This window comes from Miniopterus natalensis, chromosome 11, assembly GCF_054644295.1.
Source record: "Miniopterus natalensis isolate mMinNat1 chromosome 11, mMinNat1.hap1, whole genome shotgun sequence".
In the NCBI taxonomy this organism is placed as follows: Eukaryota; Metazoa; Chordata; class Mammalia; order Chiroptera; family Miniopteridae; genus Miniopterus; species Miniopterus natalensis.
Window position 1 is genome coordinate 66,185,139 of NC_142091.1, and position 21,326 is coordinate 66,206,464.

General features: G+C 56.9%; 2 protein-coding genes across 4 annotated transcripts in view; one reads left to right on the forward strand and one right to left on the reverse strand.

Annotated features, from left to right (window-relative positions):
• TSPAN18 (tetraspanin 18) overlaps nucleotides 1-3,145 on the forward strand; it is a 149,465-nt gene extending 146,320 nt beyond the window's left edge. For both annotated transcript variants that reach the window (XM_087821822.1, XM_087821821.1), the window contains 2 exons: nucleotides 5-88; nucleotides 266-3,145. In XM_087821822.1, coding sequence (XP_087677948.1) covers nucleotides 5-88; nucleotides 266-313 — 132 coding nt within the window. In that variant the 3' untranslated portion in view covers nucleotides 314-3,145. The remainder of the gene's footprint in view (nucleotides 1-4; nucleotides 89-265) is intronic.
• On the reverse strand, nucleotides 2,072-20,295 carry TP53I11 (tumor protein p53 inducible protein 11). 2 transcript variants are annotated; one of them, XM_016197668.2, is made up of 8 exons: nucleotides 20,196-20,295; nucleotides 9,498-9,582; nucleotides 8,925-9,084; nucleotides 8,246-8,304; nucleotides 7,979-8,027; nucleotides 7,484-7,580; nucleotides 5,988-6,089; nucleotides 2,072-5,476 (listed from the first exon to the last, which is right to left on the reverse strand). In XM_016197668.2, exons 3-8 carry the CDS (start codon nucleotides 9,051-9,053, stop codon nucleotides 5,343-5,345), a joined length of 570 nt encoding a protein of 189 aa, XP_016053154.1. In that variant the 5' UTR covers nucleotides 9,054-9,084; nucleotides 9,498-9,582; nucleotides 20,196-20,295; the 3' UTR covers nucleotides 2,072-5,342. The 2 variants fall into 2 exon arrangements, with proteins under 2 accessions (XP_016053154.1, XP_016053153.1); XM_016197667.2 differs by having other exon boundaries at nucleotides 2,073-5,476; nucleotides 9,502-9,582.
• Nucleotides 20,296-21,326: the final 1,031 nt, after the last annotated feature.

Consider the following 21,326-nt stretch of genomic DNA (forward strand, 5'->3'; position numbering starts at 1 on the left):
TCAGGGCTGTTACACAGTGATCCTCAACGCCTTTGAAACCTACGTCTACCTGGCCGGAGCCCTTGCCATAGGGGTGCTGGCCATCGAGGTAAGTGAAGGTCCCACTTCTGTGGCTCCCCAGAAGCAAGGCATACATGGGGCCTGGGTCAGACTTCCATGGGCCAGTCCCTTCCTGCCACAGGGCAGACATGCCCTTCTCCTCAGGGTGGGTGGCCCATGGGGTCTGGGGGCCCAGCCTAACTAGCCACTCCTACTTTCTGTGCAGCTTTTCGCCATGATCTTTGCCATGTGCCTCTTCCGGGGCATCCAGTAGAGGGCGTGACCTGAAGCCTGAAGACACCCTGCCCACCACTGCCCAGCACCAATGCCCTCCCCTCCCCTGCACCCCTGCCCCCTTGGTCCCGGGGGAGGAGGTGAGACCATCATGAGTGACCAGAAGAAGGGGCAGGGGAAAATAACTATTTTTTTATCAAAACAAAATGACAAAAATATGGACTGATGATGTACCCCGCCTGGATTCCAGGGTGGGAGCCATGGGCTCTCTGCACCCAGGACAGTCTGCACTAGAGACCAAAGGAACACCAGTCCTAGGTCCCCTCCTTGGCCCTGCTGGACTCTGGCAGCCTCAGGACCTGGTGCCAAGAAAGTGAGGATTTATGCAACAAGGAGGCAGGAACAAATCTTGGAGAGAGGTCCCCAGGGCCCAGGACCCCAAGGAGACTCAGTCACCATGTCCTAGAGAACTCGCACCTCCCTTGCAATCCCTGGTCCTCCAGTTGATGGAGTTGTCCTGGCTCCTGCTAAGAGTGGGCTGCAGACCCCAGACCCCAGAATGGCCTGGCTGGTGGACCAAATCTGGGAGGCCCAGAGTGTCAGTCAGTCACACAGCACATGTGTGACATTCCAAATAAGAACTGGGTCTCCAGGCTGCCCGCCACTCCCTCTGGGGCTCTGTCAGTCCAGCAAACCTTCTGCTCATGCCCCTCCCTGACCTCAGCATCATGGTTTCCCCAAAAAAGACAGGGCAGGCTGGCCAGGATAGCTCTTCCCTGTTGCACAGCTAAGATGATTTTGGACTGTCGCCCCTGGCTCCCCTCCTTCCTCCCCACACTTCTAAGCCCCCAGGAACACACATGTACACACACCAGAGTCTCTTTTCCATACTGCCCATCTCCTCACGAGACCATCCCCTTCTCTGTTTTCCACCAACTCCTGGGTTCCAGGGCTAGGAGCCCCTAAGTTCATCTGGTCTTTTCCCCACCCAGAACCATGGCTTGGATATCTTCTTTAAGATCCTGGCCAAGACATCTCCACCCTCCTCTTATACACCTCCAGGGATGGGGACCTTACTACCTCTCAAGACAGCATTCTGCCTTTGGACTGCTGACTTCAGCATCAGCTCAATACACAGAAGAGACTTCCATTTTTCTGTGGTTCCGTCCAAGGCATACCACTTGCTCTCTCCTTCTTAAGTGTTAAGGCCACACACTGTCTGCCCCTGAGCTCCGTTATCTGCAGGCTAAAGAATTCCAGGACATCATTTCTGTGACATGGTTTCCTGTCCCTTCACCGACCACAGCACATTTCTAGTGCTCCTTCCAGGCTCAGGCAGGAAGAGGTCTTCCCACAGACTGACACCCACACACCACCCACAAATCAGCCCTCATAATTCTAGACCAGCTGGATTGTAAGATGCCTGATCAATCAGGAATGGCTGGTGGAGGCTGTGCAGAGGGTCTGAGGTTGCCCTGGGCTCAGTGGGAGAGGGCAGTGTAATCCCGATTAGTGACGTCTGCCACAGGCATGGGAATGGGAGGGATAGCAGGCCCGGTGCCAGCTGCCAGCCTCCCCTCCTGCTTTCCACCCACTAGGCTTTGGCCTAGAGCCCAGTGCTCCCCTGCTCTGCCACCTGTCCCCTTCTGAGATGCAGCCAGAGCTCCGTGCCTGCTGTAAAGATTTGGTTAGACCTTCCTCTATCTCTGCCTTCTCCCCTCCATCCCTCCCTCTATTCCACCAATTGGGTCTTTCCAAATTACCCCTGTACCAGCCTCCCCTGGCAGTTCCATGCCACAAGCTCCCTAGCAACTGGGCATCCCAGGACCCAGGGGGCCCCACAGCTGGTACCCCAGCCCAGCCTGAGAAGGGCCTGGGGCCTGCCCCTCCAGGTCCACCCACATACTTCTACACAAGAGGCAATGGCTGGTCTGAGGTTGACAAAAAGAAACTCAGGCTGGCTAGGCAGGACTCGAGGTCGAATTGGCAGCTGTGTGGCTCCAGTCCAGAGAAGCCCAGGAGAACCTGGGGCCATGGAGGTGGTAAGTGCCTGTATGGCACCACCCCCTCCTGGGCCCCATTTGAGTTTGAGGGAGATCGTGGAGGACCATTTGGCTGAGGCGGGCTCCTGGGTGGATGTGAGCCTCTCTTGCCAAGGGCTTTCCAGAAAGGTGCCAAGGAACCTGAATCTGACCTGCTGACCTCCCCAGCCACTGGCCACACTCAGGCTAGTGGCTCTTTGCAGGACTCCCTGTGGTCATTCTGAGGGGCAGGGGTATGGAAGTGCCACCCCAATCTAAGGAGCCCCCCCAGGCTCCAGATCTGGCCGTGCTGGTCCAGGTAGAGCCCATATGTTATAGGTGCTGGCGGCAGCTGATGGCTGCTGGGGGAGGGAGCAGGTAGGGATGCGGCTGCAGACCCACGGATAACAGGGCAAGGGCCAGGGAAGACCACACGTGAGTCAAGTACCGGCCCTGCTCACCCTGCTCCTAAACTACTGCTTCTGGGAAAAGGGACACATCTTAGGGGCTGGGGCCCATGCTCGGGCTCCCTTATTCTTCTCATATCCATCCCTAAGGGGCCCATACCGGACCCCCAAACTAGCTGAGGCCCCAGCAGCCCATCTCTGCAGAAGCCCCCTCTCCACTCCCCCATGGGCCATTGAAAGTCTATTTTGAAAATTGTAAATGTCTTCACAGTAGGTAGCAGAGCTAATTTATCATGTTTATTCCTGTGCGCCCCTTTTATATTATATACCCAGAGTTTTGTAATATAAAACAGGACACCCACACTGATGGTTTTGCACTGGTTTTTGTGACCGTTTCTTACAAAATGAAAAAGGAACGAAGAATAAATAGTGACCGTGAAGAAAGGTGGTCTTGATTTGAGTGAGGGTGGGCTGGGCTGGGGCAGGAGCTTGGCAAGAGGGTACTGGGTTCTGGTGGCAAAGGGGACCTGGGGGAACTGGGAAGGGGCATTCTGGGTCTTCCCAAACCTTTAAAATGGGCCCTGGGCCCACACTGGGCCTTCTTTAATAGATTTGTGGGTTCCTTTGTTCCTCTCCCCCTTGTCACTGTCTCCTCCCTGAGGGCTCCTTACCATCCCCCCAGGCTATGTGTCTGTCTGCCAGAGCAGCTCCCTCCAGGCCTCACGGGGATGTTTAACCAAGCAGCACGAAGAACTTCGAAGTTCGTGCCAGAGGCTGGACGGCACTGCGCCCTCACTACCCCCCCCCATGGCTGAAAGCGAAGTAGCTTGGCCAGTTCAGCCCTAGCAGATGCCCAACACAAGAGCCCATGCCTCCACTTCCCTGCCTGCCTCAAAGGGGCCTACCTGTCATACCCAGTGGTTATTAGGACAAACCACCACCTGCTGGAGAACTAGCCAGGCCTTCAAAGGCATGGGTCATATGGAGGACATGGCCTTGGTCTGGAGGCACTGCCCACCAGCCACCAACACCACCTCCCAAAGTCAGTGGTGGGCTCCCAGCCTGCCCAGAACTCCCCCTGGGGACAGGCACAAACTTCAGTGGCAAGAGATGGATGCCAGGTTAAGAGCAGGCCCTTCCTTAGTGTCTGATGTCCCTTCTGCGCGGTCATGGTCACCAGCAGTACAGCCTTCAGGAACCTGACCTGCCGGACCTCTCTCCTCAGCTGCACATGTGGCATCCTCAGTAGGCATGTGGCTGCAGGGACAGCTGGGCACAGGGAAGGCAGTGTGGTGCCCAGTGTGGGCAGGGTAAGGTTCCCAGATGCAGGCCCACCCACCTGGCACTAGCCAGAGCTGAGCTGCACCAAAGGACCATTCATCTCACCCCCCAAACACACTCTATTCAAATACAGAAAGTGAGACTGGGGCCTGGGCTGCTGTTTTCCACACCTGTCCCCAGAACACAGGGCTGCCACCCCTGGTGAGCACAAGTGTCCTGGAGGAAAGGAAAACGGTGGGACAGAGGAAGGAGGAGGGAGTTCTGGGGGGACACACAGGCCGGGAAGTCTGCAGGGAGTGTGAGCTCTCTCCAGGGCATCTGGGGAGGGAGGGGGGGACACAAGAGCAGGTGGCCTGCTGAAATATTTCTATATTGTTCCCCTGCTGAGTTTGAAGGGTACCCAGTCCTATCCCACCAGGCCCTGGGGACAGCCCAGGCTGGAAGTCCAGAGAGCAGCACCCTGGGGAGGGGGCAGGGAGAGGGGAGGGGCTGAGCCAGGTAAGCATCAGAACCTGGAGAACATGCCAAGGGACAAGGAAATGCCACTGCTTTTCTTCTCGTCTCCAAACCCCATCACTCACAGGTGGCCTCCGTCTGGGTGATCTGTGTCCGTGTCAGGGCCAGCCTGTGGTGGGGCTGCTGACAGCCTCTGGACCAGGCCAGCTGGGGGAAGGGGACTCCTAGGAGCCTTCAGGAGCTGGGGCGGGGGAGGCAGAGCAGCCTGGAGCAAGGCCCCAGGAGAGCCCGTGGTGGCCGGGACAGGGCTCTGCTGCTTGTGGCCCACCTCACAGGAAAGGCAAATGCCAGCTCAGCCAGCCACCCCCACCTGTCGGCCTGCAGCTGGGCTGTGGGGAGGACAGGTGCATGTGTTTAGGGGTCAAGAGGGGCCGCCACATGTGGGGAGGGCCCGCAAGGGGTAGGGGCACAAGATCAAGTTCTTGGGTTTTTTGGCATAGGCAGGAGCCAAGTTCACCTGCTTGGGCACTAGATTGGCAGGGGGTGGAGGGGAGGACGAGGCAGCCCGCAGCCTCTCTCAGAGGAAAGAGGGAAGGGCCTCGCCTCCGCCCGGACCCCTGTGATGCAGGCTCTCCGGCCAGTGTCTGTCCAGGGGATCCGGAGGCCAAGAGGCCCAAGAAAAGGAGGCGTCATTGGGTGGGGCAAAGAACAGGGATGCAGAGACCCTGTCCCTCCCCAAACCTGAAAGCACAGGTCACAGCATCGGGAAGAGCCCAGGAGGAAGGAAGAGGGCCATTCCTATCTGCCTGGCGCAGGGCAGGGTCCTTCCTGCCTTCCAGGAACCAAAGGGAAACTGAGGCCCAGGGCCTCCTGGCCCCAGAGGGGCCCCCAGCCCAGTGGTCGGCTAGACTTTTTTGGGTTTTCGGCCGAGTTGATAATAGTAGTAAACGCTGATGGCAACAAAAAGAAGGCGGCTGGCCAGGAGCAGCAGAGTTCCCAGGGACATGAGGCCCGTCTCGGCCAGCGTGGCAGTGACCACTGTGGGAGAAAGGCCGGGAAGGAACAGGTCAGAGGACTGTGCCCTTGCCCTGCCACAGGACCGCGGGCTGATCCAGGAGCCCCAGGGTGGCCGCCTCTCTGGCCCTGTCCTAAGCGGGGGTCCTGCAGCTGTCTGACCCCACAGACATGTCTGTTTTGATGTTTTCCACGTGGCAGAAACTGAGGCAAGCACGTGGGCAAAATAAGAGCATATGGTCACACCTGTGCTGGGTTGTGGGCGGCTGCAGGTGCACGTGTGGGAGGCTGCAGGTGCACGTGTGGGAGGAAGGCTGCAGAAATGCCCATGTGTGTATTCAGGAGATACAGTTAAGTGGTAAGTGTATGAGCGCAGGTGTGCAGGATACAGGTAAACACAGCCACATGGGTCCCTCCCCCTTAGGTTTCCATCACTTCCTAGAAACCCAAGTGGCAAGAGCTGGAAGATGGGGGCAAAGCTGCCCTGCCTACACCCCACCTTCAGCCTCCCCTCACCACCCACCGTAGGACTCACCCAAAAACTGGACCCCAAAGTAGCAGGCTTCAGTGAGTAGAGTCCATCGAATGATAACCTTCTCAGCCGTGTAGAGAGCATTCCACATGATCAGGGAAATGCCTGGGTGGGGACAAAGGGGGGGTTGGGGGTAGGACAGCCTGAACCACCCACCCCTTTGGGGCAGGGGCAAGGGGCCTGTTCCATGTCCCTTTGGCCCTACGTGGCAAGGAAGCCAGGAAGCTGTACATCCACATCTCCTGCCCCCATGCATTTCCTCAAATTAAACCTCATCTATCCATCCCCTGACCCATTCTCTCAAGTTCAACTCTGCTGTGTCAGCTGATGAGTTCATTCCCATTCATGCAATGTCCCACACATCGTGGGATGCTGGGCAAGTCAGGTCCCCACACTGGGACTCAGTCTTTTCATCTATAAAATGGGAGGCCTGAGCTCTAGGTACTCTGCCCCTGTCAGGTTCTGTTATGATTCTAGGTTGATGGGAGTTTATGAGTTAATGGGTTACCTGGTCCTATAATCACATTTTCTTTACAAATGGACTCCTGGAGACAGGAAACCTGAGCCCATGAAGAAATCTCTCTAAGGGATACCCCAGGGGGATGTGGGCAGACCGTATTTCCAGTGGAAGAGCCACCTACTTAGCCTCTGCCAGTTTCTGCTGGCTCTGCACACCAGATATGTACTCATTTTATTTCAACAAACCTTACCCCATGTTTAGCTCTCCCACTGTGTGAGTGGAGTGCTTGAAGCCACCCCAATCCCTACCACTCCCTGCCCCAGAGGTATTGAGGCTGGCCCTTAAAGGTGAGTAGAAGTGTAATTAGTACAAAACAGGGGAAACTGTGTGCAAAGGTATGGAGGCCTTCTGAACGGCATGGGGCATTATGAGGTGTGGCTGGATGTGGGGGGAGGTAGGTTTGGGAGGGCAGACTGGATCCACCCCACAGATGACCCTGAACGCCAGGCGGAAGAGCTGGAACTTTAATCTGAAGGCAATAGGGAGCCATAGAATGTTTTGGAGAAGGAGAGCAACACCATCTACACTAGGTTTTCAAAGCTGTTATTCAGCTTCCTAACAGGCATTGTGTGTGACTCAGACTGGAGAGAAACAGAAGTGGTTCAAAAGAGAGGCCCAAGGGTGTGAGGGGTTTTGTAGACACACTGTTGATTTTGCCTGCTTCTCTGAGCCAGGAAGCCCTGGAGGGCAGGGCCCTGGCCTCATTCATCTCTGCACCCCAGTGCCCAGTGGTGCACTACACCCAGCAAGCGCTCAATAAGTGCTTGTTCCAAAAGATGGCAAAGACAGAGCCCCATCCACTGCATTCTACCGGTGGCCACATGATGGCAGCATACACCCGGCAGAGACAAGACGTCAGCTGAAGGGGGGATCTGGGAAGGGGAACATCAGCAGAGAAGGCTCCCTGTATTCCCCTCAACCCCAGGTGGTCCCCCAGCTGCCCATAACCTACCCCAGAGTCCTCCCCAGCAATACTCACTGAGGAGGGCACCCCCATAGAGGCGGATGGGGGTCTTGCTGGTCACCTGGGCTCCATCAAAGACAGCGTCATAGAGCTGGTCAGGGAAGGCAAGGGCCTAGGCACAGCAGGTGGGATGCTCAGGGTGGGGGTGGGGGTGGGGGGGTCACCGTGAAAAACCCCTAGACATCTTCCTTCCCCCCAGAACTGGGCCAGGGTCCCTGGGCCAGTCCAGAGTCTGGATCTTGATTGCCCCCCACCATTCCATGCCAGGACAGAAGGCACTGGGGTTGCCAGGGGCAAGGAGTCAGGACCATGGCCAAGGATCCAGGATGCTCCCAGGCAGGCACAGGCAGGACGAGTGTCAGGAGCCAGGACCTGGAGGCAGTCAGCGAGCCCTGACAGATGGGGCATCAGCATGAGGGCTGTGTGGGTGGGGAGAGGCTGCAGGGGCCCCAGGGCAGGGGAGGAGCCCCTAGTAGAGGCCGGGGTTCCTGGGGTTGGGCAGGGGCTCACCATGACCGCGATGCCGGAGAAGAGCACAGCGGAAACAAACTGCCAGACCCTGGGGAGGCATCAATAGGAAGGTCACAGCCAGGCCCTTCACTGCCAACCCCAGACCTCAGGGGACCCCCCCCCCCCTTCCCAGCCAAGATGCCCAGGGATGGCTGGTTCTGGGGGAGGGAATGAGATGGGATGGAATCAAGGGCAAGAGGGAGGGGCAAGGCTGATGAGGCGGAGCCTTACACAGCCCCGCCCCATAACACTCACAGCAACGCTCACCTCAGTCCCAAAGGCTCCCGAACAGCAAACTTGATTTCATTGCCCAAGACCTGGCTGATCTGTGGACACAGAGGGGAGGGGTCAGAGGCTACCAAGGGGAAGGCCACCCTCAGCATGCCCAGCCCACTCAACTCCCGAAACCACCCCTTTCCCCCCTGGCATGCTCAAGGGCCCACCTAGGCGCCTCTGCTTAGCCAAACAGCCACCCAAGCTGGAAGGGTCACACTGAGGCCACCCCCTCACTGCCTCCCTGACACCAGGGCTTAAGGAAAGCTGAAAGCATGGTGGCTGAGAGTGAAAGCTCAGGGGTCTGCAGGACGTGAGCTTGAAGCCTGGCTCTGGCACTGACTGGCACGGCCCTGGGCAAGTCACCTAACCTCTCTGAGCCTCAGTTTCCTCATCTATACAATGGGTTAATAACTGCTTCTGCATCTTCCAGGGCTAGCAGAATTAAATAATGCTCCTAAAACAGCAGTGTAATAGCGGCATACACTAAGCACTCAATTCTAAAGATCTCTTTTCATGTCTGTATCATTCTCTGACATCACTACATTTCTAGAAAAATGCGTTACGTCCTGGACTCCTGCAGCTCTATGGGTCTCAGCTACGCTTCTCTCCCAGCCCTGGGCCAGACCTGCCTCCCCAAACTGGTGCTCAGAGGCAGCCCACGTGCGCCCACCTTGGAGCGGTGCACCTCCCCGTCGTCGTCCTCCCCGCCCACTCCAAGGATTTTGCGGGTCTTCAGGCGGCTCACGAGGTCCGTCTGGCTGTGCTTCTTCATGAGAGGGGGGGGCTGCTTGGCCGCCATCCTGTCCTGGATCCCGGCCTCTGCAGAAGGGCTGTGGGGAGACACCGGCCTCAGGCCACGGGTCCCACCCAGCTTCCAGACCTCGGAGGGCGGCCAGACCCAGCCCAGGGCCCGCTGAGGCTGTGGTCCAGGCTCTCCACTGAACTTCTGCCCAGACAATTCCTGCTGCCCAGCAAGCCCGCCCTCCGTCCCTCCCTCCCTCCCTCATATCCCCCAGACAACCTCCTTCGAACCCACCAGGACTGAAGGAAGGGGAAAGGGCTGGCCACAGGACCCAGCTGAACCCGAGGAAGGATGCCAGGGGTGGAGACAGGGCTCTGGACAGTCCAGGTCTGTCCTCTCCCTGCCACCAGCCTCTCCCCTACCCTGTGTCTGCCCATGACTTCCCACAGCCCCCAGTCCTCAGCCACCCTCCAACTCCACCTTGGGCCGGGTCTTAAGCACCTACTGTGTGTCAGGCACTGTGATGGACAATGGAGACGCAGAGATGAGTTGAGTGTGCCCGTTCTCGCCTTCAGTCAGCACAAACCTACAAGGAAAGACAGGAGTGTAAACTGCAATGAAGCGAAGGCTTCTAGAAGCTGGCCCTGGTGTGGCACTAGGCTCCTCCAATCACAGCCGCTCTGCCCTGAAAGATGGGTGCTGTTTACACCCATTTCTCAGATGAGGAAACTGAGTTCAATGAAGTTCAACCAAGTTCAATGAGGTTCAGCAGAGACATATCAAATATCGGTAACACCAGTACTGGGTGCCTCCCGTATTCCAACATCTCATTTCCACCCATGGCCACCCTCTGGGAAGGCAGGAAAACCACCCCCGTTTACAGACAAGGCTCCGAAGTTGCCTGTGCTCAGCCGGGAACCTGAGCTGGACTTGCCGGACCTCCCTGACCAGGCCTCAGGCCCAGACCTCAGTACTGTGTGGCCCTGGGCGAGCCCCGCTGTCCAGGGCTGCCAAAGGCAGAGCCCAGTAATGTCCTTGGTCACCTCCAGTTCCAGCCCCCGCCCCGTGTCTTTTTGTTTTGGTTTTTGTTAACCCTCACCCAAGGGTATTTTTTCCATTGATTTCTAGAAAGAGTAGAAGGGAGGAGGGGAGACAGAGAGAGAGGAACATTGATGTGAGAGAGACACATCGATTGGTTGCCTCCTGCATGCACCCTGATGACCGGGGTCAGGGATCGAGGCTGCAACTGAGATACGTGCCCTTGACCGGTATCGAACCCAGGACCCTTCAATCCACAGGCCGACACACTAACCACTGAGCCAAATCGGCTAGGACCCCCAGCATCTTAAAGCAAAATAAAGCACCCAGCAAATAATCATCAGAACAGAATCAAACTGTGGGGTGTTTGGATAATGAGGCTTTAGACTTAGATACATTAGCAGGAAGCACACCAGCTCGGGATTGGAAATAAGGGCAATGTCATGGCAGTGGCCCTCCTAAGCCCCCAGCCCAGTCCCTCATCTGTCAACTGGGGGCAGCTGAGCTTTTCCCTCCCCCTCACACACCTGGGGGCACAGGAGGTGGCTGGTAGTGACCAGAAGGCAGCTCAGTGCCAGTAGATGGAGAGGTGGCCAGCCCCACTGGGCAGCCAGGATTTAATCGAACTGCTCCTCGGGGACCTTGGGACTGTCACAACACCTCAGCCATTTGCCACCACCTCCCTGTGAATCCAGACAGAAGCTGTAATCAGCCTGGCGTCCCTCCCGCTGCCAGGCGGGCCGAGAGCCACTGAGCAGTAGTATTCCATGGGACAGACGCACCAGTGTCATTACGCACTCACTCACCGAGGAACTGGGTCGATTCCAGAGTTTGATGACTGTGAACAAAGCTGCTATAAACATCCATATACAGGCTTTGTGCAGCCGTAACTTTTCATTTCTCTAAGGTAAATACCCAGGAGTGGGATGACTCTGAGTTATATGGTAACTCTCCGCTTAGCTCTAGGAAAAAGTGCCAAACTGTGGTCCACAGCAGCGACCCATTTGTATTCCCCACAATGCATGAGCATTCTGGTTTCCCCACATCCTCCCAGTACCAGGTATGGTCAGTCTTCCTATAGGTCCCCTGGCGTTTTAACCCTCCCTCCCAGGCCAGCCATGCTGCCAGACTCAGTCCTTACTGGCTGTGCGACTTGGGCAAGTCATCTCACTTCTCTGAGCCTCAGTTATCCCCATCTGTGAAATGGGGCTGTACTTCCCACCTCCTAGAGATTTAGGGGCAAAAGGAGAAGCTTGGTCAGAGCACACAGTGCAGCACCTTACACATCGCATTTAGTGAGGATGTGCTGTGAGCCAGGTATAGGGTTGTGGGACAGGGCCCCTGCCTGGGTGGGGAGGAGGCACTGATCTGTCAGCCATAAATCAGAGCAAGTTACTTCTCTGAGCCCCATTGTTCTCATCTGTGAAATGGAAACCCTTACTTTTCCCGTAGGGCGGAGCTACAAGACCTAACAGTTAAGAGCTAACTGCTTAAGTCACACCTGAGTTCACATCCTGGATCTACCACTTCTTAGCTGTGTGCCTGTGGGCAAGTCACTTAACCTCTCTGTACCTCAATCCCCCCATCTGTAGTTGGGAAAATAAAGGGTCCAACCTTAAAGGGATGTTGTGAGAATGCAAGATACAGTTGTGACATGCGTAGGGCAGTGTGCCTGGCCTTGGAAAGTGTCACTTGGACACTCTGGCCCTCCCCAGGTTCCCCCATGCAGCAGTGGCTCTGGGATGGAAGCCAGGAAAAATCAGAAGGGCCTAACTAGCGTTTCCTAACATCTCCACCAAGTTGGGCCAAGCCCCCAGACCTCAGCCCCATGGCACAAGGCTGACTCTTGAGCCACAGCCCACAAGGCCTGGGCTGTGTCAGTGACCCCAGCTCAGAGGGTCAGCTGCCTTACTCTGCCCAATGTCCTCTCCTCACCAACACACAAAGCTCCCCTCTGCAGCACAGGCCTGAACCATAAATTGAAGGCTATGAGATGTGGCAGTGCCAGCCTGCTGAGTACAGAAAGGGACTCCATCTAACACTGGCATCGCTCGTAGAAGGAACAAGCTTTATCCACAAGCACTGCCATCAGGTACCTGGGCTGGTGAGACCCACTGTAGTCACCCCAGAGCCCAGCCCCAGCACCGAGCTCACTACCAACAAAGAAAGGGCCCTGGGACATCTTAGGAAGAGCGAGATCTTGAACTTGATCTCCAGGGAGTGGGTCCCTTGAACCTACCTCTGCACCTGCAAGACTGGGCCCTGCCTGGGGAGGGTAGATGGGTAGCTGTAACACTTCTATACGCCTGTCAGCCCCTGAACATGCCCCGCTCCCAAGGCAACACCCCCTCAGATCTGCCCTTGAACTTTCCTCCCCTGCAAGGCCACTCTACCCGTTCCTTTTAAGCCTGGCCCCATTTTAACCTAAAAAAGGAAAAACAGTACCTCCCTGCAATCCTCTCCCTGCACACTGGCTTGGGGCAGCCAGACCTGGGTTTGAATCCTGGTTCTGCTCTTACCAGCCACAGGGCTTTGGGCAACTCTCCCAGCCTCAGTGTCTGCTCCTGAGCAATGGGGGTAATGAGAACGCACACTCGCAGAAGTGCTGGAGGACAGAGGGCCTGGGGGCGATGCCTGCAGCGAAGTGCCCTGCCCGGGACAAGCAGGCCCAGCTCCTGCTACTTCCCTTTCTTCACTCATTCGGCCATGCACAATGGAAAAAGCCTGCCTGGCAGGGCTGTCTCGTTTTTTCTCCCAGATCTAGCTGCCTTCTGAAGGGCCCCAGGGCTTCCCCAGTGCCAGGCTTCCCCAGGCTAGGGGAAAAGGTGGGGAGGAGGGCTGCCCCTCCACCTACATGCTCCCCGGGGGGGGGGGGGGGGGGGCTGCTAAGCAAGAAGGGAGAACGTGGCTTGCAGTCCCCCAGCCTTGAGTTCATGACCCTCTGCATTCTGCCCCTGGTCAGCTTCTTTGACCTCAATTCCCAATAAAGCCGGCAAGTCACTGTCCTTTTAACAGTTGTTTCGACTTCTGAACCACTGCCCAGCCCTCCCTCCTCAGGACTCATGGGTTTCAGTGCAGGGGCCGCTGCCACTTCCAGCCCATACTTCCAGTCATGTCATGGGCAGTTGTCCTTCCTGAGATTTAGCGATCTGAAGGCAGGGCTGCTATTGTGTCCATGTGAGAGTGCCCCCACTGGGCCCTGGCACACAGTAGGCACTTTGTCAAGCACAGGCAAATGAGACAGGCTCAGGGAAGCAGGTCTCACTGTGCACCTTGGGCACTTCAGGATCACACTCAGCTCTATGTGGCAGGGCCCGAGGGAGGCTCTGCTCCAAACATACAGGGCAGAAAGCTGAGGCAGAGGGGACAGGATCTGCCCCAGGCCACACAGGAGCTGGGGGAAGAGAAGGGCAGCAAGGGGGCTTTGCCATCAGGCAGCACTGGGTTTGAATTTGGACTCCACTGCTGGGCAGGTGGGCTTGGGGAAGGGGTTCATGGGGTGCTGAAGACTCCAGGACAGGGTGCAAACACTCTCACAGAGGGCCTGGGATAAGGGTGCCCAGGACATGGTGGGGTTAGAGGACTGGGTGAGAATTCAAAGCGAAACCTCACCCCTACTGCCTCAGAAAGCCGTAGCCAGCACTGGAAGGGGAGTGCCAAGGGGCAGGGTGTCAACAGGGCCTGGGACAGTTCCTGGCACAGGAGCTCAACATTTATTTGTGATAAATTAGTGAGTTGGGGGAGGGGTTGAGAAGCCCCTACTGGCCAAGGTCGGACTCCTTGCAGCCCATCACCACCACCACCACCACCACCACGTGCTGTGACATCTGAGGCCAGGAAAGAACATCCCCAAAGAGCTTCCAGTGGCAGCAAGACAGAGGGGCCAGGACTAGGCAGAGGCCAAGAGGAGCTGAACCAGGCAGGAAGGGAGGGGCACAGTGGCAGTAAAATGTCAGAGGTAAAAGTGTCAGAGGCAGATGAGTGGGGAGGGGGGGATGTTCATATACTTAACAACTAGTAAACTTGGGCTCAAATCTCAATGCTTTATCTTTATTAGTCTGTAACCTCAGGAAAGTTTCTTAACCTCTGAGCCTCTATTTCTTCCTTTGTGAAACTGCACTGCTACTTAGCTTGCAGGACTGTGACACAGTATAGAGAAAAGGCAGTGGAGGGCCCGGGCGCCCACTATGTGCCAGGAAAGGACGGTGATTAGTAAGATTAAGGGCAGCTGCTCGGGCCCTGCTCCTGCAGCAGGGCAGACAGGCTGGGGCATCACTCTGCCGTCCTAGAGGACCTCTCCCAACCCATTGCCTTCCTGGGAAGCCTGGTTTCCATAGAAACAGATGGACTGCAAATCTGTCCCCATCATGGAACCTGACTGGCAGGGGGAGGGGAAAGGAGAGGAAGGGGCCTGGGGCCCAGAACACCCACCAGCTGCTGAGCCATCCTGTGATTCAAGGGGGAGTTACTGCTGCTAAGTGTCACAGCCAAGAACCACTTCCTTTCAAACAAGACCCTCTGCCTACGAGAGGAGCAGCAGTGCACCTGTCTCCATCTGGTAAAGAGAACTGCACCCCTCCCCCAGGAGCACCCACCCTGGGGCCGGAGTTGGGGGACAAGTACTTCCAGACCAGGAATTCCCTGTAACCCCCACCACAACCCTATGAGATCGGCAGTACCATCACCCCCATTTTACAGATGAGAAAATTAAGGCCAAAGTGTCTCTTGGGGTAAGTGGCAGAGCTGAAATTCAAACCAAATTAACTGCGTTAACTGGACATCCCGAGAGGAGTTGGGGTGTGTGTGTGGGTGAGGGAGATTATTTGGTGAGTCTGACCTCAAAAAGAAGTACACTCTAAGCTGTCTTCCCCATCTCCCCTTGAAGGTCCCTGGCAAGTCACCAGCATCTGCACCCCACCCTGGGGTCCAGCCTTCCAGGGCTAAAGCCCTGCGACTCCAGCAGGACCTGGGAAGGGCTGCAAGGAGACCCATTGTTCTGTTATCACGTTTGTGCAAAATAGCTGGAAATGGGGTCTGGGACGGGGCAACACCAGGGGTGGGAGGCAGTGAGAGACTCAGGGTCCTGGCCAGAGAGAAAGGGAGGCAGAGAGAGCCCAAGCAAGGGGGCCAGAGCCCACACCATCCACCTTGTGGTCGCCTCCTGGGACAGCCCATCACCCCCTTGGGCAAGATGGTGTTTAACGACCCCTAGCCCAGAACCCACTATTGGGCCCTGAGGCATGGATCTTGGGGGGTAATGGGACCGGTGTTCACATCTTGGCTCTGTATTACTAGCCCTGTGTCTTGGGCAGATGAGCCTCTCCATTCCTTTATTCTAAATGGGGGTACAATGCCTGACTTACTAGGTTGTGGGTGGGTTAGAGCTAAACTAGGAAGTTATAGGACACACAGGAAGCTGGATGGACACAAGTGCATTACCAGCATCCTCACAGTGGCCGCTGGGTGCAGGCTCTGGGGGAAGTCTCAGGGCCCACTGGCTAAGGGAGGAATTGGAGGCCAGGCTGCCACGTAGCAAGGCTCCCTCGCTGCATGTCCCTGGCGAGCGTAATTATTCTAAAGGCTGGGCAGCCTTAGTCAGCCTCCTCTTTCAAGGAGCCGTGAGCTGTGTCAGGCAGGGCTGCATCATCCATCTCTGTCACGTCCTATCACCGGGGGCTCAGTGTCCACACTGCTGCAAAGGGCAAGGATGACAGAGTTGAACTGGCAGGGAGAGGAAGGAGCACGATGCGAATCCTGCTGTGGCAACAAGCCCAGTTCCCACGACAAAGCGCCAGAGTCAAGGAAGAAATCCCACACCCCACTTGCAGGAGCCTCCAGGAGCGCGAGCTGGCAGCAGAGAGTTCGCCCTGAAGCTGGAAGGCTGGTGGGGGCGCCCGGAGTCAGCTCAGGACACAGGCAGACTCTGCCACAGGGCCAGACTCTGGGACTCAGTTTCCTCATCTAAAAAAATAGAAGTGTGGTCCCTAGGGCCCCTCCCAGCTGTGACATTCATGAGCTGACTTCCAAACCCTGACGTCCACTAGCCACACTCCAGCTGCCCGGCCCCAAGTCCCACCACCAGGGCACAGATTCTTTCCATCTCTCTACTAGTTCTCTTGCTTTTGAAGGTTCCTAATTTCCAGGCAGGCAGAGGAAGGCCTAAACTTCCATCACAAACAAATCTCTCCAAAGCTTCAAAGACAGAAAGTAAACATCTCCTGCTGTGCTGCAGGAGGGCAGAGGGTGGGACAAGGTTGAGGGCCCAAAGGGGACATCCCTGGGGGCCTCAACAAGGAGTCTGAAGCTGCTGCTGTGTGCAAGGGGGAGAAGGTGTCCAGCCGTCTGTCACCACTCAAAAGTCACTGAGAGTGTTTTTCCCTGTCCCTGCTGTCACTCACAAAGGGCAGAGCACATAGAGAATTCCTGTCCAAATGGGCCAGTCTCCCCCTTGGCCCAGTAACTATGTCAGGACCCTCAGAGCAGCTGGTGCTTCCAGATCCCATGGGGCCAAGGTCATTGGGACAGCCTGGTTTCCGGATCCCGTGCAGCCAGAGCTCTTGTGAGAAGGCAGTGGACACATCCTTCCCGCCAACTTGCCCTCCCATCTCCCCCCACCCCTGTAGCTACTCAGGAACTCAAAGGGGGAGAAGGGGAGGGGAGTTTCCTTGAAGGGATGCTGCACCATTTCCAGTCAACTTTTTCAGAAGCAAATGCCTTCTGGTGGGTTGGGGGAGGCTGGCAGAAGCGTCCTTATACTTTTCCCAGGACACTGATGGGCCAGAACCACAGTCCCGGACTGACCATCTCCCCAAGTTTGGGGCTCTGGCTTAGTGGTTAAAAGAGAAGGTCACAACTAAAAAGGCCTGTGCTTACCACTTATTAGCTGCATGGCCTTGGGCCAGTGAGACCACCTCTCTGAGCTTCAGTTTCCTCATCTGTTAAATGGGCATAATAATGACACTACCTCCCCACCAATGAGAAGATACACAAAAAACACCTAGGAAAGTACCTGTTTCACAGCGAATGCTCAATAATAATTTTGTTGTTGTTATTTTCAAACTAGGAAACTTAATTCTTTGCTTCGAATTCCCCCTTGACCATACCAGCTTCAGAGCAGATACCTTCCCAGGGACTACATTATAACTAACTACAGTGGCCATGGCCATGGCCAGTGTGGCTCAGTTGATTGTGGAGTGTCATCTGTGCACTGGAAGGTCACAGGTTTGATTCCCAATCAGGGCACATACTTAGGTTGCCGGTTGCATTCTGGGTGCGTGGGGGAGGCAACTGATTGATGTAGCTCACATCCATGTTTCTCTCTCCCTTCCTCCCTCTCTAAAATCAATAATTAAAAAAAGGGTGGCTATAGGAAGGAAACGGGAAGAGAGAGAAGGGTCACTCTGTGTCAGCAGGAAGATGCTGCTGAGTATACTGTCAAGAGGTGGACAGGGGACCGGCAACAGGTTGCAGAGATATGGAGCCCCTTGGGGTACTAAGCCTGGGTGGCTCCCTTCCATGTTCCTGGCACTTGGCCAGGCCTGGGGCCCAACCAGTTCTGTGGACGAATGGTTGAGATGCAGGGTGAAGGGAAAGTATTGTGGGCCCAGAGTCAGAACCTCAAGCACCCAACCTGCAGCTGCGGCTCCTAGACTGCATGTTCCTGGAGTGACTTATATGTTTCTGGGCACCACTTCCTTCATCTGTGAAATGGGAAGGCTCCATCCCTTCTTAGCCAGCCTTGCCTCCTATCTCTTCCCCACTGCCTCACTCCATCCTAGCTGCACTGGCCCCTTACCAGTCCTCAAATACAGCAGGCACATTCCAGCCTCAGGGCCTTGGCACAGGCTGTTCTCTGCAAGATCTTTACTTCCCAAAGATATCCCCACAGCTCACTCCCTCAAAGCCTTACCTCAAACGTCACCTCCTCAGGGAAGTCTCCCTGACCACCCTGTTTAAAATGGCAATCCCCTCCCTGGCCTCAACACTCAATCTTTTCCCCCTCACCTCTCAATACACTATTTAATTTGCTTATTTATTTTGATAGTTATTTGCCCCTCCCTTCTTAAGTGTCAGCTCCATGAGGGCAAGAATCTTTATTTTGTTCGAAGCTGTCTCCCAGTGCCTGGCTCTGTGCCTGGCACTTAGTTCATTAAATCATTTTTGGTGTACAGCTCACGTTTTGTTCAATGAGTTAAAGTAAAGAAAAGTACAGGGATGTGTGGAATATAACTGCACTCAGAGGATGTGGGGATCTCTATCATAAGGTCTTGGGGGAGGGGAGGCAGCTGAGTGTGGGCTGGAGAAGCTGCAGGGGGCCTCAGAGCTGGAGCTGCACAAGCTGCAGGGGGCCTCAGAGCAGGGCCCTGCAAACAACAGGCTTGAGCAGTGGACCCCAGCTGGTGTTGACAGCCAGATATGGGTGAAGGGCTTTGGGCCTCAGCCCTCCACTCCAAACATGGAAGGCCTGGTTAAGCTGACAGCATGCCGTCTGAAAAGGAGACGCCAGGGCAGCGGGCTTCCAGGATATTGGGGGCAAAGGGTACCTCAGGGACCAGACTGCCCATTTTCCAGATGGGATCACAGAGGCCTGGAGAATACGCAGTACCTTATTTCCTAACAACCCAACAAGAAAAACCTTTCCCACCTTCTGGGGTGAGTGCAGAGCTTCTGCTAAGGTATAGACAGTGCCCCCTCCGGTCTCTCCTACAACCGCTCCCCCCCCCCCCCCCCCAGTGTCCCTGGAATTTGAAGGCTGCAGGAAGGGAGGGTTGTGGACCCCCCTCCACAGGCCTCCAGGGGCGGAGGTCCAAAAGGCCGCACAACTGGAGTGGGCATCCCTGCAGCCCCGGGGCCTTCATCCCGCTGGACGCCCCACCAGGAAAGTTTGTCAGAAGGAAATCGACCAGGAAGTGCGGAGCGGCGGGCGGTGGAGCGGCCAGGCGGCCTTGGCTTTGGAGGAACCTCGGAATCTCGGCTCCGCCACGCTCCCGCCCCCGCCCCCGCCCCCGCCCCCAAGGCTCCCGCAGAGAAATACACTCCCCGGGGGCTGCGAGGAGGCGGCCGGCGGGAGCACCACGCACTGGGTGGGGGCGTGGAGGGGGAACCTGGGGGATGCTAAGCGAGCGCCGGGGATGGGCGAGGTGTCCCGGCGGTTCCTCTACAGACCCCCAGCGTGGCTGCGAGTTTTTAGCCGGTGGCCGGAGACCCAGCCCACCCTGCGCCAAGACAAAGGCCCCACGCTGCCCCCTTCCAGCTGAGCGCGCGACTTGGGGGAGAGAGGGGGCGTCGGCCTCCACCTGTGCCTTTTCTACCCCGCCCCCAATAGTGAGGCTGAAACCGGGATTCCGTTCTGCCAGCTCCCCCAACCCCAGCCTGGAGACTGGGATCTTCACAGCCGTGCTCCTCCCCCCGCCAGTGCATCCTTTCTCTCCCAGCTCCAGCCACTCACCCACTTTCTAAGACTCCAGGCGGGGAGCTCCGGGCTGCTGGGCGCCCCCGGGTCCTCTGGCCCAGTACCCCCGCCCAAACGAGCCCCTAAACCAGAAAGGAGCGCCGGACTAGTGGGCAGCGCGAACTCCGCCACCTCCTTCCGGGGCCCTGCCGGGGCGACGAGGGGAGGACTCGCAAGTTTTTGCCGCGCGCTCCCCAGACCCGGGAACAATGGCGGGGGTGGGGACTGGGGACAGGGATGGAGGGGGAGGGGACAGAGAACTGAGTGCGGAGACAGAGTCTGACCCCAGCGAGAGAGAAAGTGCTTTTCGCTCCGTTTCTCTCTTGCTCCGAAGCAGAGAGCGCGAGCCCGGGAGGGGGGGCCGAGGGAGAAATAAACAGTCCCAGAGGGAGAAGACAGCGGAGGGACAAAGCCGGGGAGGGGGAAACCGAGTCAGCGGGAAGGGCAGCCCCCCGAGAGCGCAAAGGAGAGGAACAGAGGGGCCAGTGGCTGGCGCCTTGGAGAGCCAGGGAGGGGATCCCTGGGATCCCGGCCGAATCTGCCGGTGCCGAGAGGTCCTGGGGCGCCCTCCTCGCGCGCAAGGGGTCCTCACTGTCCCCAGCGGTCCCCGCGGCCACGGGAGCACCGCTGGGCTGCGCAGGCACTGGCTGGCTGGCGACGGGAGGGGGAAAGTGCGAGGCTCCGAAGCGGCGGTGGGGAGCAGAACTTACGTTCCTAGCGCATGCTGGCGCTGGCTTTGCGAAGCTGGAGTGCAGGGGGACCACGGGCGCTCACATCACGCCGCCAGATCCCGGTAGGACAGGGCAGGGACGGGCTGGACTGTGCGCGGCACCCAGCCGGGTCGGGGTTTGCCCGAGTCTGGCGGCCCGCTCTGGTCCCTCCTCTCAGTGCGGCGCTGAAGCCAATGGCGCGCCGTCCCCTCCCACGCACCAGGCTGCCTCGCCCCCAGGGTGGCCGCCGGGGCGGGCGGGAGAGGGGTTGGGGGGACTGGGTTCCGGGCTCCCCAGCAGAGGCTTTCCTGGAAACCGCCGGCGGGGGGCGCGCTCACGCCCCTGGAGAAGGCGCTTAGAATCAAAACCTGTGGCCCCCGCTGCCCAGGATGACTTTCTTGGCAAGTTCTGAACACTACGCCCCTTTTGTGAGACTATCAACACCGCCATAGGCTGGCAAACCACAGTCTTAAATATCCTTGGCGTATTCACTGTAGCCTAGGCCAGTGTCTAAAATGGAAGGCCCTGCTCGGCCGGTAGATACTCAAGTGTGTATTAACACAGTTGTAATAGTCACTGTCTGCTGAGAGCGGGTTGTGCCACGCACCTGTGCTCAAGGAGTTACAGGTATCATTTCATTTGATTCTCACAACCACATATAAGGTCAGGATGATCAATCCCATTCTACAGATGGTTGTCATTAATGTTTTATTTCATTTAGCCTTCTGGCTTCCAGCCTAGGCCCACTCTTCTCTCCCCCTGCTTAGTGTGATTTTGCAAAATAACATGACACCACACACACACACCCCTTCATCCCCCTGCCCTCAGCCCTCTGCGATGTTGCTGTGAAGTGCACTGTCAGGGGCTAATATCTTATCTGGGGCTTCTAGACATGTTGGGGGGGGGTTGTTGGGATGCACAGTTGTCAGACTTTGGGGGCATGGGGGAATGACAATGGGATTTGGGTGTCCTGGAGGCTCTTTGGGAGCCTGTCAGCCCAAAGAACCAGGCTCCTATAAAGGTCATCCTTTCTGGACTCGTTTCAACCCTCTGTGACCAGTAATGAGCTCAACCCAACTCCCAAGACCCTGCCCTGCACTCCTTAGGAAACCACCCGCATCTCTTCATCTT